The 17,003-nt window shown below is 26.0% G+C and overlaps 1 protein-coding gene and 1 long non-coding RNA gene across 10 annotated transcripts in view; one reads left to right on the top strand and one right to left on the bottom strand.

Annotated features, from left to right (window-relative positions):
* Nucleotides 1-10,296, top strand: part of LOC122499053 — a 100,346-nt gene extending 90,050 nt beyond the window's left edge. The window contains exon 3 of the long non-coding RNA XR_006301295.1: nucleotides 10,262-10,296. This is a non-coding gene — a long non-coding RNA (uncharacterized LOC122499053). The remainder of the gene's footprint in view (nucleotides 1-10,261) is intronic.
* LOC122499052 overlaps nucleotides 1-17,003 on the bottom strand; it is a 174,458-nt gene that overhangs the window by 116,859 nt on the left and 40,596 nt on the right. The window contains exons 1-3 of one of the 9 annotated variants that reach the window (XR_006301294.1): nucleotides 14,328-14,554; nucleotides 11,309-14,235; nucleotides 11,109-11,216 (exon numbers count right to left, since the gene is read on the bottom strand). The exons of 6 other annotated variants lie outside the window; for them this stretch is intronic. Coding sequence is in view for 1 of the 3 variants with exons in the window: in XM_043607108.1 (XP_043463043.1) it covers nucleotides 11,573-14,116 (2,544 nt within the window). In the remaining 2 variants the exon portion in view is untranslated. Of the gene's footprint in view, nucleotides 1-11,108; nucleotides 14,236-14,327; nucleotides 14,555-17,003 lie in introns of those variants that run through there. 2 more of the 9 variants (XM_043607113.1, XM_043607108.1) reach the window with 2 other exon arrangements.

The raw sequence follows: 17,003 nt of genomic DNA, 5'->3' as shown, positions 1-17,003 counted from the left end.
TTCACACTAGCAAGTCGTTAAGCTTTATAATTATTTTAGCACATCCCCTTTGCTTCTTTACTTTAATCCCTTATTAATTACTCTTTCATTAATTTTTATCACCAACAGGCGGCCATTAATAACATTACACTTGCCACTTTCGTTGAGACTAAAGTGTATGGACCCCTTTTTTTTCTTTCAAGGACTTTTCTTTCAACTTGCCGCACATGAATAAAAAAAGAAAAAACCTTCACATTCACTCGATATCAAATTTATTCTCCTTTTTTTCTGGACTGATTTTTAATTACCCATGTAGAAATTTCCCTACTTGTCCCTACCAAATGTTGGATTCTGATTAGAACCATCCTAGAAAATCTACTCTAGAAAAATCTGTCTAGAACCTCGCTAGATTCTGACTAGAATCTCTAGTCTACAAAAACTAATCGGTTTCCAATCAAATTCTAGTTAAAGAATTATTATTACTAATTTTGTATTATAAAGAATTATTATTAATTGACATTATTATTTATTATTTTAATAATTTAAATAATTTAATAACTTTATAATTTTTTAATTTAAATTATTATTAGATTATAAAGAATTATTATTAATTGAAATTATTAGATAATTCAGACTAGAAAAACTCACTAGGACCTTATTGATTTCCAACTAGCGACAAACTAGTGTACAAGTAATATACATAAATTGTCTTTCTATAAATAAATATTTTTATGAATTGTCAAAAACATTTTAAAGTATAATTGCACTTACATATATTTTTAAATAATTATTTTTACGGATAATATTACAATATTTAGGTAATAAAAATTAATTATACTCACATAATTAATATTTATTTGTGTCTTATTCTTTTAATTTACTTATTAAATAAAAGATTTTTATTTAATAAAATTGTTTTATTGGAATTTTATGTAAGAATGTTCTACAATATTAAAAATTGGGTTTCAAATATGTTAAAAAATGAAATAATTAAATAATATGCAAAATTTTTTAAAAAATAATGCTGGTAAAAATTATTTAACTAGAATTTGATTGGAACCCGACTAGTTTTTCTAGACTAGAGATTCTAGTTAGAATCTAGCGAGAGCCCTACTAGAGATAGGGGCAAATGGTGAATTGCTGCACGGGATGTTATTTAAGCGGAGGTGCTTCCAAGCTATCACGGCCGGGAGGTATGTGTATCCGACTGGAGTCCCCAAGGTCCAAGGTTCGATCCCCCATGGGCACGAGATTTTTCAACTCAAGTTTCAGGTTTTTCGTGTACAACATTCATTAATAATGTTAATATGAATGAAGAATTTAATTATAAATAGGTTAAGTTGAAAAATAATAATTTTTAAAAGTCAACTAGAAAATTCTAGTCGGGGCCCTATCAACACACAGCTAGTTTTAATACTAGTTCCCGACTAGATATTCTAGTCTATACCCCATCTGCCGACCGTTATGAAAGTAGTTGGGTTCTAACGATTTTCTCTAATCAGTTCCCCACTACAGATAGGGAATTCTGGCTAGGACCCCATAAAATTCCAATCTCAATTTCTGCATGGGTATATGAAACCACTCAAGCCTCATTTGTTATAGTAATTTCTTTTTAGGAATATTATACATTCTTTTAGTCAATTTTTTCGCAAATGAGTATTACATTCTAATATTAATTATACAGATAGGGTGAAATTTTTTCTTTTTTTGGTTGAAAGGGAAAAATTTTAATTTTAAGGAAATGATAACGAATATGTTTAGAGTTACTGTACGTACAAAACGAGTGAAACTAATTAGTGGAATGGTGAAAAGATAGATTTCGACATTATTTTTGTACATTGTCGAAATGTGATACGTGTGTATATATAATGGTTTTTTATTTGTGAAATATTTGAAAAAATTAAAATAGAAGGTAATATTTTATTTTACTTCTTTTGCCTATATATATATATATATATATATATATATATATATATATATATATATATATATATATATATATATATATATATATATATATATATATATATATATATATATATATATATATATATATATATATGTGTATGTAACGTCTCTTACATTAATTGATTTTACGCTTCATGGATGAAATGCATTAATAAAAATATTTTTAATTAAACAAGCGCTCGAATATGTGCCTGAAGCTATTTTTTTATTATGTACTTTTGTTTTTTTTACAAAACAAAAATGTAGAATATTCTTTCATTTTCAAACGTAGAGAATATATTTTTTTTTTGAGTAACTCATAAAAGAAACATTATTATTTGTCAATTTTGGTGAAATTAAATTTTTTCATATCCGCTCTTGAAAATAATATTAAATTTTCTTTTATTTTTTAATTGTGCAGAGTTCTTTTTTTTAGTATAATTCCGCGGAATTTTGTTTTAATACGAATAAATTGAGTAGAAATGTTTTTCTCTATGTGCAAAAAATTTTGGAAGGTTTTTTTATCGGGGTTTTACGGTAATTGTTTGGTTTTTTTAAAAAACGCGTATTTTAAATAGTGGTCAAAAATTACAAAATGGTTTCAGAAATTGTTGAAGGGTGTTCTTTAATTAGTAAACCAAGCACAATTGCCAAAAATCAATTTTTGAAATTTCCAAAACGATAAATGTCCAAATAATATATTAAAAGAATAATATTCTTTTACAAGAATTTGAAAAATTCATGATTAAGTCCCGTCTGACCAAGAGTCATTACTAACGTTAATAAATTATTGTACTCATACTTTAATTTAGTAATCTTTTTAGATAATTTAACTGATTTTTCTATTATTTTCTATTTTTTTTTTTTTTTTTTTTTTTGATAGAAAAGAATTCATTTAGAAAATTAAAAAAAAACTGTTTCTGTCTGACTACAAACTGACTTCTACTACTGAGTGCAAATTATAACAAGTACAGTGTAAAAAATTTAGGGAGTTGACGGTCACTGGAGTTGGGAGTGGAATTTTTCGAGTTAAAAATCAACTCCAAAAGGGAGTTAATTATTAAATTAACTCCCTTTTGTAGTTTATTCTTATTTTTACTGTGTAAATTTTAACTTCCTTCATCCAACTCCCTTCGCTTTAACTCCCAAATGGGTGTGACTTTTATAGAATCCCATGGAGAGTTAAAATTTAACTCTCTTTTTTTACAGTGTATTTAAAACATTTGTCTGATTAAAACGGACCTTCACTACTGACATCGAAATAAAAAGTGTTACAAACACTTGATCTGATTAAAATTGACCTTTATTACTGAATTTAATAAAATTATTACAATCGCGATATTAACATTATGTCCGTCTGACCGAAACTGTTTTTTTAGCAATATTTCAAAGAGAGAAAGAAATTGAATTAATAAATAAAGATATGATTTTTGACAAAACCGCTCTTGTGCTACTTAGAACTACTCGGTATGATTAAAATTTAAAACTGATATTTACTACTGACACCGGAATAAAAATGGTAAAAAAAACTTGGTCTGACTGAAACTGACCTTTACTATTATATTTCTACCAGTATATATAGCAAACTGACAAAAATTTCAAATATTTTGTTGTATTGAATTAAAAAATTTACGGATACAAATTTATTTACAATAATTTTCTAAAAAACGTTTGTTAATGTCTGACTAAAACTAATATTTTCTACTGATAATTCAAGCAATTTTTGTCAATAAAATAAATAAAAATAACAAAGCTAAATGTTTTCAGACTAAAAATAAACTTTACTCCTGGAGAGGAAATTAGAAAAAATTAAGTTTTCGTCCCGTCTGAACAAAACTGTTTTTTTACTTCTTGTAGCATTTTCACAAAGAAATAAATAAATTGAATTATTTAACAAAAATATGTCTGACTAGAATGCTCTTGAAAGAGACTAACAAAAGTTAAAAACGTTCTGCCTGACTAAAACTATGTTCTACTACTTAAAATAAAAAGAAAAAGTTTTAGAAAATTACTGTCTGACTAAACACGACTCTCACTACTAAAAAAAAAGTTGAAAATGTTCTATCTGAGTGAAACTGTTTTGTAACAACTTGAGAGGAAAATAAAAAAAAAGTTAAACAACTATACTTTCTGAGTGGAATTGACTTTTGCCACTTACAACAAAATTATATGGGAAATCTAAACATTTTGCCTGACTGATAATATAGTTTTACGTAAGTGTTATACTTGTTTATTTCTTACTTAATAATATTAAAAAAGTTTATCTACAGCAGTATTTAATTATTATACATATCAATAAAGAAATTTTATTTTAGAAAATATGAATTATTGTATTCTATAAAAATATACATGGAAAATAATAGAGTTCAAGAATGGTTTTTCGAGTAAATAAAATAAAAATAAAATAAATAACATAGGTGGTAAATAATGCAAATATTAATTATCAAATTATGTCATAAAGCTAGCAATTAACTAAATACCCAAGAAGGCAAGAATTAATAAAAGGGAAAAGAAAACTAATTAAACTAGAGTTAAAGAATTTTTTAAAGAATAATAAGAACATAAAAAAGTACAAGAATATTCCAAAAGGGATAGAAAAGAGAAATAATATATAAAAGAGAGAAAGAAGGTCAAGACATTTTATTTTATAGAAGCTTTTACACACAAGTTTCATGAGAATGTTTTTATGCTGTTTCTCGTACCTACATAACGTACATACATTCTGTATATACTTATAGTACAAACATGTAAGTCGGAATCTTTTTTGACATGATTGAAATCGAGGTACTTGTCTGTTCGTTAAACTGGAAAATAACGCGAAATCTTTCAACGGCATCTACTTTTGCGAAGGATTGCCTTTTTCTCCCCCTCCCCCTCTCATATGATCATAAAAAAGTATAACTTCTTTTTAAAAAAGTATGAAACACCATTTTCCTCTTACAGGAAAAGGTGATTGACGTCAACTTCTCCTTCGCCCCCCCCCCCTCCACATTTCCTTCAAGTAGTGAAGGCAAGGGAAAATAACTTCTTGTTTTCTTTTCAAGCAAAATATCGTTTTAGATAAAGTTATGAGTTTCTCACCTTCACATTACTGTACTAACTCCCCTGGATTTTTAAAAATCAATATTCATGCCTTTATAGTTCATCATTATCTGGCAAAAAGAGGTGTAGAAAGAGAAAGAAGAACAAGCGAGCGGGGATATAAAACAATTTAAAGAAGAAAAAAAAGAAAAAAGTAATAACAAGCCAAGATTAAATTGATGTTGAACGATTCATGACTTCATTTTTCTTTCATTTTCTTTCTAATTTTCTGCTTTAATGCGTATTTCTTTTTGCATTTAGTTGTTTGTAACTTGGCTGACTTGTTAAGTTAAGGAGAAAAGAAATTTATTTTCGAATATTTACATTTATGTAATATTTTAATTACTACCTATATATGGAAAAAAAAATTATTTTATTCAAATAACCGAATACTTGTCTATTATCAAATAAATATTTCTGAAAATAATTAAATTAATCGAGAAATTTAATTGGAATTGTATTGAAAAAACTAATTGAACTTTTTTAAAGAATTTTATCAAAAATTGTATTGAAAAAACTAATTTAATTTTTTAAAGAATTTTATCAAAATTGTATTGAAAAAACTAATTGAACTTTTTAAAAGAATTTTATCAAAATTGTATTGAAAAAACTAATTAAACTTTTTTAAAGAATTTGATCAAAATTGTTGAAAATATTTGTATTTCTTGTAATAATTGTTTTAAAAATTTTATAGAATAATTTAAATTCTTCTAGAAATTTTTTTATTTATGAAAATAATTGAATTTTTGTGAAGAATTTTTTTATTATTGAAAATAATTGAATTTTTGTGTAGAATTTTAAAAACATTTTAAATTACGATTTTATAGCGTAAAAGTAAAAACATGGCTTTTTCACATGTTTTATTATTTATTTTGAATTTTTTGACTCTGGACATTTTTATTTTGGATTTTTTGTACTTTGGATTGTTTTTCTTGGATTTTTTTGGTCTGTATTTTTTGAATTGGATTTTTTGTCCTGTAATTAGTTAATTTGAATAAAAACTAGTTGATTGAAGTAAATATTTATTTGATAATAGACAAGTATTCGGTTATTTGAATAAAATAAAATATTTTTTTCAGTGTATTAATATTATAATTATAATTGATATTGTTATATTTTAGTTACAATATAATTATAATTTTCAGAGTTGACGATGAGCTGTCGTAGCGATCAGACGTATATTTGTTTGTCTGTCTTGTATATAAAATTTGAGAAGTTATTTTATTTCGGACTGTCAATATCTGTTTGTTCAAGTCTGTGCCTATTTGGAGTTTACTGGTGTGACTTGTGAAACTGTTAGCAGTGCCTATTATATGGTTTTTTTTACTGTGAACATTTTTGTTATATTATTTTTGTGCCTACTCTGTCTCGTATTGTGCAACCGTCATTGTCGACGCCTGACTTTAGTCAAGTGCTCAATGTGACTTTATGAGTTTGGTCAATCTAAGGATTTATTTTTATTTGAAGTGCACTCATATTTGAACTTTTTTTTTGTTTTTTGTTTTTTGTTGTTATAATTTGGAGCTTTCGAATCAGAATTATTGATTCGAGATTGCTCTTTTGCTGAGTGTCTTTCATTGTTAATTTGAAAAGTGATAACTGCCTATTGTTTTGTGTTACATACTTTCTGTGATTGAAGCCTAATATATAAACAAACATGAGTTTCGTAATTAATGAGGAAAGATGGAACGAACTTCTATCATCTATTAGCAGCCTTACAAACTCACACGATGTACTTCGCACAGAAATCCATACCTCTACAAAGGCAATTGAATCAGTTAACTTGAGAATGACTATGCACGACGATAGAATCTCTGAGATCGAAAGAACAGTTACAATTTTAAATAAACAAATGAGGTCCAAAAATTTAATCCTATTTAAATTAAAAGACTCTGATGAAATAAATAAGAATTTATTGAATGTTATCTTATCTATCTTCAATAAAGTAGGACTGAAGATCCCCGATGTAGCTGTTGATGACATTTTCAGGATTGGCAAAAATAAGGAAGCCCGCTCCCGTCCTGTATTAATAAAATTTATCGCAACTCAATGGGTCAGAAGGGTATTTACTAAGGTAATTGAAATTTCCAAGGCCGGTTATGCCATAGCTAATGATAGGAGCAAGGAAGAGAGAGATCAACGTCGCAGCTGCCTGGACCAAATCCATAAACTAAGAGGAAAGGGTCATAACGCTAAGCTGAAAGGAGAAAATATTTTGGTTGATGGAGTGAAGGTATCGGCAGAAAAGATTAATTTATTATTGACTTCTCGTAGAATGGTAAATTTGGCATTGAAGAGGCCTGACCTTAGATCTAACTGGTTATCGCAAATGAAAACTTTTTTTGCATGGGATGATCAACAAGATATATGGAATTCATTATCTTTAGATTCTATATGTAAAAACAAGAAGGCCATACTTAAAAATTACGCGAATTTTCTTATTTCCCAAGATAGAAATCAATTTGTTTTATCAAAAAGTTTATTAGTATATCCCCAGCTTTCAATCCAAGAGGGAACTCAAGATTATCTTACAGCAAATTTACCTTTATATTATAAAAAATTTTTTGCCCAAATTAGATTGCTTAATGGCTTTATTTGTAGAATTTCTTGGGACCGTAAAAAATACGTTTTTAAACCGAATCAAATTTGCCTTTCATGCAGACGGGAGGAGGATAGCCTGTTTCATGTTTTAATTGATTGTCCTGCGTGTGCCCACTTATGGGAAAATGCTTTTCCGAAATTATGTAACGAAGGGGATCGACTTTTGTTTTGGTTGCAAATTTTATCTACGAAAGATGTTAAGATTATTAAAAAATTTATAAATTTGCTGTCTTCCATTCTGTAGGACCTCTTGAACTGAATTGAATAAACAAAATTCTTTGTGTCCAGATGTATACTGCGGTTAAACTTATTTATATACATATTGTATTCATCTCTTATAGCTCAATTATTTGTAATGCGATGCTCATCAACTAATCTCCGATGTTAGTGCTCTTATTAGAGTCATAGAACATGCGTAGTTTTATTTATTTATTATGATGATATTTTGGTAGTTATTAGTTATTAGAAAAAAGAATGTAAATAAATAAATAAATAATTATAATTTTCAAAATATTAATATTATGAGTATAAACTATAAATACATTTTTACGACATTCCGCATTATTTTATTCATTCCTGTATCGAATATAATCAATTCGCTGTAATTGTGGTATTTTATTTGTAGTTACTACCCCGAATGATATTAATTACATAATAATTCAATTTGAGATAATTATGCTTATTAAGTCTTCATCATTCATTTATGACAAATATATGTCTATTTTCCCAAAACATTTGCAATAATTGTTATCCTTCTATTTTCGAATATTATATTACAATTTGAATTGGACTATTTTTTTTAATGAAAAAAAAGAAAAAAAATTCAAAAAGAAAACAAATAAATAAATAAAGAGAGTAGGTAACATCTGTAAAACATTTATATAATTAGTATCGTTTTCTTTGTACTTTTGCAAAAAAGTAAAAAAGAGCTTTGAATTTTTATGAAAGTTGATACACAATTTAAAAAAGTATTCTATTTAAGAGAAAAGAAGAAGAAGTGGTAGTAGAAAAAGGGGATGGAGGAGGAGGAGGAGGGAAAAAAGAGAGAAACATGCTTGAAAAGGTTGGAAAGTTTTCAGTAAGGTTCTTATCTCATTTCTCTTCCGCATAACGAGCTAAAGTTGTCCATTGAAACAAGCATTAGACTGGATATATATTTTCTCTGTTTCTTAAACGCTAACTCGTCGGGGGATACAGTTTTAAGGCTCTCTTGTTCTCTCCTTCTCTTTCCCTCTCTCCTTCTTTCTCTTCCATTTTCTTGATCGTATAAAATTATCTTTATGCGAAAACAAAAAGCGGCGCTCCTCTTGATTATAGTCAAAACATAAAATGTGAATGTGTATCAAAAACTCAGTGTGCATTTGAGAGAAATATTATTTATGTTTATTTCGATACGGTAAAAAGTAGAATAAAAGAATTGATTACAAAAATATCGTAAAAGAACAAAAAATATTATTGAGTAAAGTTTTTTTTAAAATGATTTTTAAAATATTATTGTTCTCTCTAAATCTTTATACTCTTTTGTACTCTTATAGTCTTTACTAATAAAACATAAATTTGAAAATAATTTTTCACCTCCCCCCCAAATTATATTAGTTTTTTTTAATAAAAAAAAGTTTACTTCTTTCCTCGACGAAATTGCGAAAAAATTTCTTTTTTTAATCAAATTTCTTTTTGTCATATAAGAGAATGAGGTTTTTATTAAATTGACCATTAGGGGGATTAATATGAGGGCATTTTTCTTCCTCATTTTCAGTTATTTCGTAATTTATACATATATTGAAAGGCACATACGTGTATGTGGGGGGTTTTTTTTTTTTTTAATAATTCCACTTTCGCAAGCAGTCCATTTGAATAATGTCACTTAACCCAGAAAAGGATGGTCGTATATTCAAATATTTCAACACCATATATACGCAGTCAGAAGTCAGGACCTCAAAATAGCGAGGGTAGCAGTAATCTCCCTGGCAGTCGGATTATCGGTGGGATAAAGAATGGGGAGTCGGAGAAAGAGAGAAGGAGAGAGAATATATATAAGACGCTTGAAAAAAAAGTGACCCGCATAAGAAGTTTGCCATTTCGCGCGAAAGAGAGGAAAAGAGTGTGCGAGAAGGAGAAAAGTGAAAGACGATAAAACACGAAATGTTAAATCAACTATGGAAATTTTTTCTTCTCTTTCTCTTTTCTATTCTCACAAACCCCTTGAAGTCTATAATATTGACATCCATTATTCACAAATCAAACTTCAAATATTTAACAAAACCCACAGATTAATTCATTATCACTTTCTTTACGCCAAGGTGTCAAGTTCTTTTTTCTTCTTTTTTTTTTGACCCGCACAAGATACTGTGTGATAATTTTTGCACCAAAGTTTCGTTGAAAAGTTTTTTAATTGAAAAAGTTTTTATGTCAAATAAGATTTGAAATTTTTGTTAAAAACCCCTTTTTCTTTGTTTTTCTATTGAGAAAAGAAGATTAATATTTATAGAGTTCCTTTTGTATTTTAATTTTCGAATAATCTGATTGGGATTAATAGCAATAATAATATTATTTAATATAATATATTATAATTATTTAATAGAAATTAATATTTGTTCTCACTTTTTATTCTTTTTTGATAGTAATAAGAGTATTTTTACTCTTTTTGTTTCAGGTGCGATCAATTGTTTCCTGTCGAGTTTAATTCGTAAGTAAATAAGTATTATGTTGAAATGTATACAATTATTAACTATATTAATCTTCGTATTTTTTCATTCATTCTGTCCCCAGTTTGAAGTTAGTTTTTATGTATGCTTTTGTTTTTTTTTCTTTAAAGAATATTGTTCGACAAATCGAAAATATGCACGTATTGTTTCATGATTTATAATAAAATAGTATTTGAAATTAAAAAATTAGAAAATTACAAAAAAACTATTAACAAATAAATTTTGTTTTCTATATGATTTTTTGATATCAAATTTCGTTTGACTGATCTAAATTAAACAAATTTTTCTGCTCTTTATTTGTAAAAAATAGAAAGTTGTTAATTTGTTAAAAAATTATGATTAAGGGTATGTGGAATCAGCCAACTTCAATTAATACATGTATTAATATTCCCACCAGTTTTCTAAAAAAATATTTAATAAATCTTGACAAAATATAAAAAAAATAATATTTTATTTATTGAGGCATGGATCTCTAATCCAATTAATACAAAAATTTGCTTTTAAATATTATTTTTCATTTAATAAAAAGTTTGATATTTTCTGAGAAAAAAAGACAATCAAATACAAATTAATATTAAAAAAAAATGAATAAATTTATATTTTTCTATTCAAACTTTCATTTTTTTGACAATTTTCGAGAAAAAAAGACAATCGAATACAAATTGCCATTGAAAAAAATGAATGTTAACATAGAAAAATATAAATTTATTCATCTTTTTCAATATTAATTTGTATTTGATTGTCTTTTTTTCTCAAAAAATATCAAACTTTTTATTAAATGAAAAATAATATTTTGTTGATAATGTATATGATCTTGGGAAGGTAAGATTTGAATAAAAAATTCAAAAGTGTGTCGTTAAAAGAGCGACGTTTCGTTGGCTAGGGTTTGCCAACCTCATCAGGCTAAAATTTTATTAAATAGATAGGTTACACATCAGTATTTCTTTGGAAAGGTCTAAAAGCACTATTTCAATAAATTAACAATAATGATATACCTAAATTTCGTTAGAACATCGAACACATGCTAACACGTCAAAGATTAAAATTCTGTCAAAATATAATAAAAAATCACTCCACACTTATAAAAATAAAATTTAAAGTAGAGAGAAGACATTCTCACACAGCGATTCACTGTCAACTGAAAAGAAATTTAATTATCTTACAAAGTCAAACCAGGAAACACGTGAGAGAAGTCAATGAACCAAAACATAAACACATTCTTAAATGAGGTACAAGTTATATTGATTTTATTATTTTCTCTATGGACACGAGTCCATACGTCTAAGTAAAGGAAAGAATGTTTTGTTTAAGGTGAAGATATCTTCCTTTCTGTTGATAGTGGAATGATTTGTTTTTATATGGATCATTTCAGATATTCGTCTTTTTTTAAAATTAGGTTCATTATCCAATATTTTTGTATTTTCCCAATCAAAATCATGATTAAAATTTAAACGATGTCGATAGACCACAGAATTATCATTTACTTTTTTATGTTCGTTGATGCGAGTTTGTAGTGATCGCTTTGTCTCTCCTATATAAGTTGCTGGGCAGTCTTTACAATCAAACTTATATACGACATTCGTTTTATCCCATTTTTTAGTTGTATCTTTTCCCAATTTTATAATAGAATTAGAGTTTTTGTTAACGATGGGAATAGAGGTACAATTAAATTCCCTAAGAACATTTGACAACTTAAAGAAATATTTTTCATTAAAGGGCAAAGCAACCTTGGGGATTTGACTATATATACTAACTCTATTTTGATCGTTATTATTCTCATTCAAATATTTTAATTTGTTCATTCTAATACCAACATGTTTTTCAATAAAATCTAAAGGATAACTATTGTTTTTTAGAATTTTTCTAATTTTCTTCAAGTTGTCAAAATGGAATTTTTTATTGGATAATGAAATGGCTCTATCAACTAAGTTGTACACAATATTCTTTTTTTGTTGAATTGGATGATCTGAAAAATAATTAATTAGTCTGTCGGAAGAAGTAGGTTTTTGATACCAGTCAGTGATTATATGATTATTTTCTCTAATGAGTGTCAAGTCAAGAAAGTTAATGGAATTGTTCTTTTCTATTTCCATAGTAAATTGTAACTTTTGGTTATAAGAATTGAAAGTGTCAATTACAAGATCGACGTGTTCTCTTCTTACAGCCAAAATTGTATCATCCACATATCTGAAGTAGAATAGTGGAACACAATTATATTTTTCTTTTAATATTTCAAGACAATCACTTTCCAGATCATCCATAACAAGGTCGGAAACAAAGGCCGAGATTGGTGAGCCCATAGGCGTTCCGTAAATCTGTCTATAAAATTTTCCGTCGAGTGAGAAATACGTGTTATTGAATACAAACTTAGTGCAGTCGATGATGTCGCAGAATGGAATTTTACATTTTTGATTTATAGAGCGTATGCGTCGATCTAAACTCTGAATGACTAGTTCACAGGAGATGTTTGTAAACATAGAACTTACATCAAGTGAAAGAAAAGTATAGCCATCGTCCATGGCAAGGTTACATAATTTGTTTTTTAATTCTAAACTATTGTTGATATGCGATCGTGGTAAAGTAATACAATTTTTTAAGGAATTATATAATGTTTTGGCTAGAAAATGAGTAGGGCTATTAATTAGAGAAATGATTGGACGAAGTGGAACATTTTCCTTATGTATTTTTGGAAGTCCATACGCTTTAGCCAACACAGAGTCAGTCAAGGTCAATTGGTTTGGATGGTATATTTTATCAAGAAATTCACTTTCATTTAGGTGTTTAAGAATCCCTGATGTCTCTCTAATCAGTTTTTTAAGAGGGTTCTTTTTTATAAGTTCGTACGTTGAAGCATCGGAAAATAAGTTCGACATTTTATTTTTATAATCAGACTTTTTTATGAGAACAGTAACATTCCCTTTGTCTGCAGGAGTAAAAAAGACTTCAGGATTATTTTTTAAAAAAAGTTTTGTTTTCTGTGATTTTTTAGAAAAAGATCTATCTTGATTTTTTGGTAAATGTTTATTAGTCAAATTATTAGTCAAAATATTGGAAAATTTTCCTCTTAGAGAATTTTTAAAAGTATCGTCAATTTCAAGATTAGATAAAGAAGACTCCAAATTTTTTATAGAATTAATAATATCCTTTTTTGAAATGTCATTAGAGAAACTGAAATTAGGACCTAACGATGCAATTTCAACGACTTCCGGAGGAACATCAATGTCTGTCAAGTTTTTAAACCAATTATCTCGATTACATTGAGAATTCATTGTTTGTTTATCTGTTAGTAATCTAAATTTGTTCTTATGAGAGTCATTGTTAGAATTCAGAATACGAACAAATTTTTCCCGGGATAGCACAAAGAACCTGTCACGAGACTTAACATCAAAATTCGAATTTAAGATACGCTCTTTACATATATTTAATGATTTATTTAAAAAGGTGACATGAAGATGAATATCATTAATTTCAATATTTAATAATTTTTTTAAATAGAAATCATTAAGTTTAAAAAAGGCTTTTTTGCAAAACTTACTATGAAAAGAAACAATGTTTAAGCGCTTTTGGAAGTTGGCAATATGTTGCGGAACAACATCATTGTTTCTGCAGCTGAGAAGAAAAACCTTTTTTGAGAGTGCCATAGCCAGATGTCTATTCAATGATGTCCATTTTTTAAGAAGACCTTTGAGATGTGAACCATATTTTATACCAATGTGTGTGAAAAAAGATGTTGCCAGTGAATTTGAGTCTATCTCCGATCCAAGACTCGTACTTAGTAAGTTATTAGAAATATATCCTTCCATAGTTTGATAATGTTGATAATGTATATGATCTTGGGAAGGTAAGATTTGAATAAAAAATTCAAAAGTGTGTCGTTAAAAGAGCGACGTTTCGTTGGCTAGGGTTTGCCAACCTCATCAGGCTAAAATTTTATTAAATAGATAGGTTACACATCAGTATTTCTTTGGAAAGGTCTAAAAGCACTATTTCAATAAATTAACAATAATGATATACCTAAATTTCGTTAGAACATCGAACACATGCTAACACGTCAAAGATTAAAATTCTGTCAAAATATAATAAAAAATCACTCCACACTTATAAAAATAAAATTTAAAGTAGAGAGAAGACATTCTCACACAGCGATTCACTGTCAACTGAAAAGAAATTTAATTATCTTACAAAGTCAAACCAGGAAACACGTGAGAGAAGTCAATGAACCAAAACATAAACACATTCTTAAATGAGGTACAAGTTATATTGATTTTATTATTTTCTCTATGGATTTTTGTATTAATTGGACTAGAGATCCATGTCTCAATAAATAAAATATTATTTTTCTTATATTTTGTCAAGATTTATTAAATATTTTTTTAGAAAACCGGTGGGAATATTAATACATGTATTAATTGAAGTTGGCTGATTCCACATACCCTTAAGAAATAGGAAATATATTTATGCATAATTTTTATTTTTTAATAACAATATTGTTCACAAGCACATTCTTTTATTTAGGGAAAAAAACATTACGTATAGTCACGTTTCTTAATTTTTTTGTAGAACATTCTTAATTTTCATAAGGAAATAATTTGCTTCATTTCTATTTTCTTAATTATAATTGCTTTAATAAAATTCAAAGTTTTTTTTAAAATAGAGGAAAAAAATGTTTACAATATAGATCTATTTGTCAATTACAAACTTTAAGTGAAAATTTAATTAAAACTTTTAAAATTTTTATAAAATAAAGGAAACAATAAATTTTACTCAAAAAAATGTTTTGTTACATTTATTTACAAAATTCTTTAATTGCAAAATTATTCACAAATATTAATAACTTCTTTTTTAAGTAAATATTTAATTAATATTATTTTTCTATACGAATAAAGATTTTCAAAAATTTTCCAATTCAGACCTTTTTGAAATTAAATAATTTTAAAAATATTGTTATAAAACAGGAAGATATCAATTGCTCAGAGTCGAAGACTCAGAGTGATAGATTTTTTCATTTTTTATAATAATTAAAGATGTTTGAGAGATAAAATAATTATGTTATATTATAAGAATATTGTTAATGTAACTTCTTCAAAATTTTGTTCATATTAAATTATTATTATCTAAAATTTGAACTAAAATTCATTTTTAAATCAATTTTTATTAGAAAATTCTACGAGAATTCAATTATTTAAATATACAAAAGTAAATTATTTATTCAATAATTAAATGTTTCTTAAAATTTAATTCTTATAAAAAATTGTATTACCAAATTTTTAAATAATTGAATTTTTTTGACGAATTTTAATAAAATTTCTAAGCACATTTACATTTTTCGAAGAATTCGATCAAAATTGTATTAAAAATAATTGGAATTCTGCGATAAGTTTTGTAAATAATTGAATTTCTGTGAAATTTTTATTATTTATAAAAGTAATTAAATGTTTGCGTACAATTTTATTAAATTTTTTTTTAATAATTGATTTCTTTGGGGTAATTTTATTAAAATAGTAGAGATATTGAAAATTATTGAAATGAGTAAAATTTTTGAAAATAATTGAATTTTGAAGAAGAATTTTATTATTTATAAAGATAATTTGGATTTTGACGAGATTTTTTTCAATTTTGAACATAATTGAATTTTGTGATAAGAATTTTATTACTTTTGAAAGTAATCTAATTTCTGCAATGATTTGTAACTTCTTCAAAATTCAATTTTTTAGTGTTTTTAGCTAAAATTCTTCTATAAATTCAATATTTTTAATAATTAATTAAATATATTTTTCAAAATTTAACTAATTTTAGAAGATTTTAAATTATTAAAATTTTTCAAAATTTAAGTTTATTAAAATTCTAATTATAAGTTCATTAAAAATTGAAATTTTATTAAATTTCAAATTAAAACCTTTTGAAGTTCATTTATTTATGAAAATTGTAAACGTGAATCTTTTTTAAAATTGAATTAATTTTGAAACATTTGAGTAAAATTATTCATTTAATTATTGATAAGTCATTATTTTATGATAGTTGATCAAGATTTAAGTTATTTAAAAAGAAAGTATTCTCAGAAATTGAAGGTTTTGTATTATAATTTGTGTCAATTTCATAGTTTATGAGGCAAACAAAAAAGACACAAAAATTCAGAATTGTCTTATGAATTCTAAAAATTTAATTTTTTTCAGTTCTTTTAATAAAAAATCCCTGACTTTTCCCTAAATTCCCTGTATCAGAATATATAATTATTATAGTTATAATAATATTAAAACTATATTTCAATTCATATTTTATTTTTATTAAAATAAATTTGAATTAAAAATTTTTATGTTGTATTATTTTAAAAATTGCTAATTTATTTTATTTTAAAAAAGGGAGTAAAAAGTTAGAATTGTTGCTTGTTTTACATTAAAAGTAAATTATAATTTGAAATTTCTGATTCGTTTATGTAACGAAAAATATTATTTTTTTGTAATTTTTGTGGCGTCAAAAGTAAAAAAATGGCTTATTCACCTCATTGTTCTAATTTAGATTTAGAGAGTAGAATTACAATGTTAATTATTAGAATTTAATGGTTAAATTAAAAATTTTTGTTTAAAGATGAAAAGAATATTTTTTTTAACTTTTATTGTACTTGGAAAACTTGAATATGAAAAAAAGATAAAAAAAAATTGACATCAATTCTTTATGTGTTGAAAGTGGCCA

The sequence above is a fragment of the Leptopilina heterotoma genome, unplaced genomic scaffold, assembly GCF_015476425.1.
Source record: "Leptopilina heterotoma isolate Lh14 unplaced genomic scaffold, ASM1547642v1 Lhet_163, whole genome shotgun sequence".
In the NCBI taxonomy this organism is placed as follows: domain Eukaryota; kingdom Metazoa; phylum Arthropoda; class Insecta; order Hymenoptera; family Figitidae; genus Leptopilina; species Leptopilina heterotoma.
The sequence above is the reverse complement of the archived record's forward strand: the minus strand, read 5'-3'. Positions and strand labels throughout refer to the sequence as shown.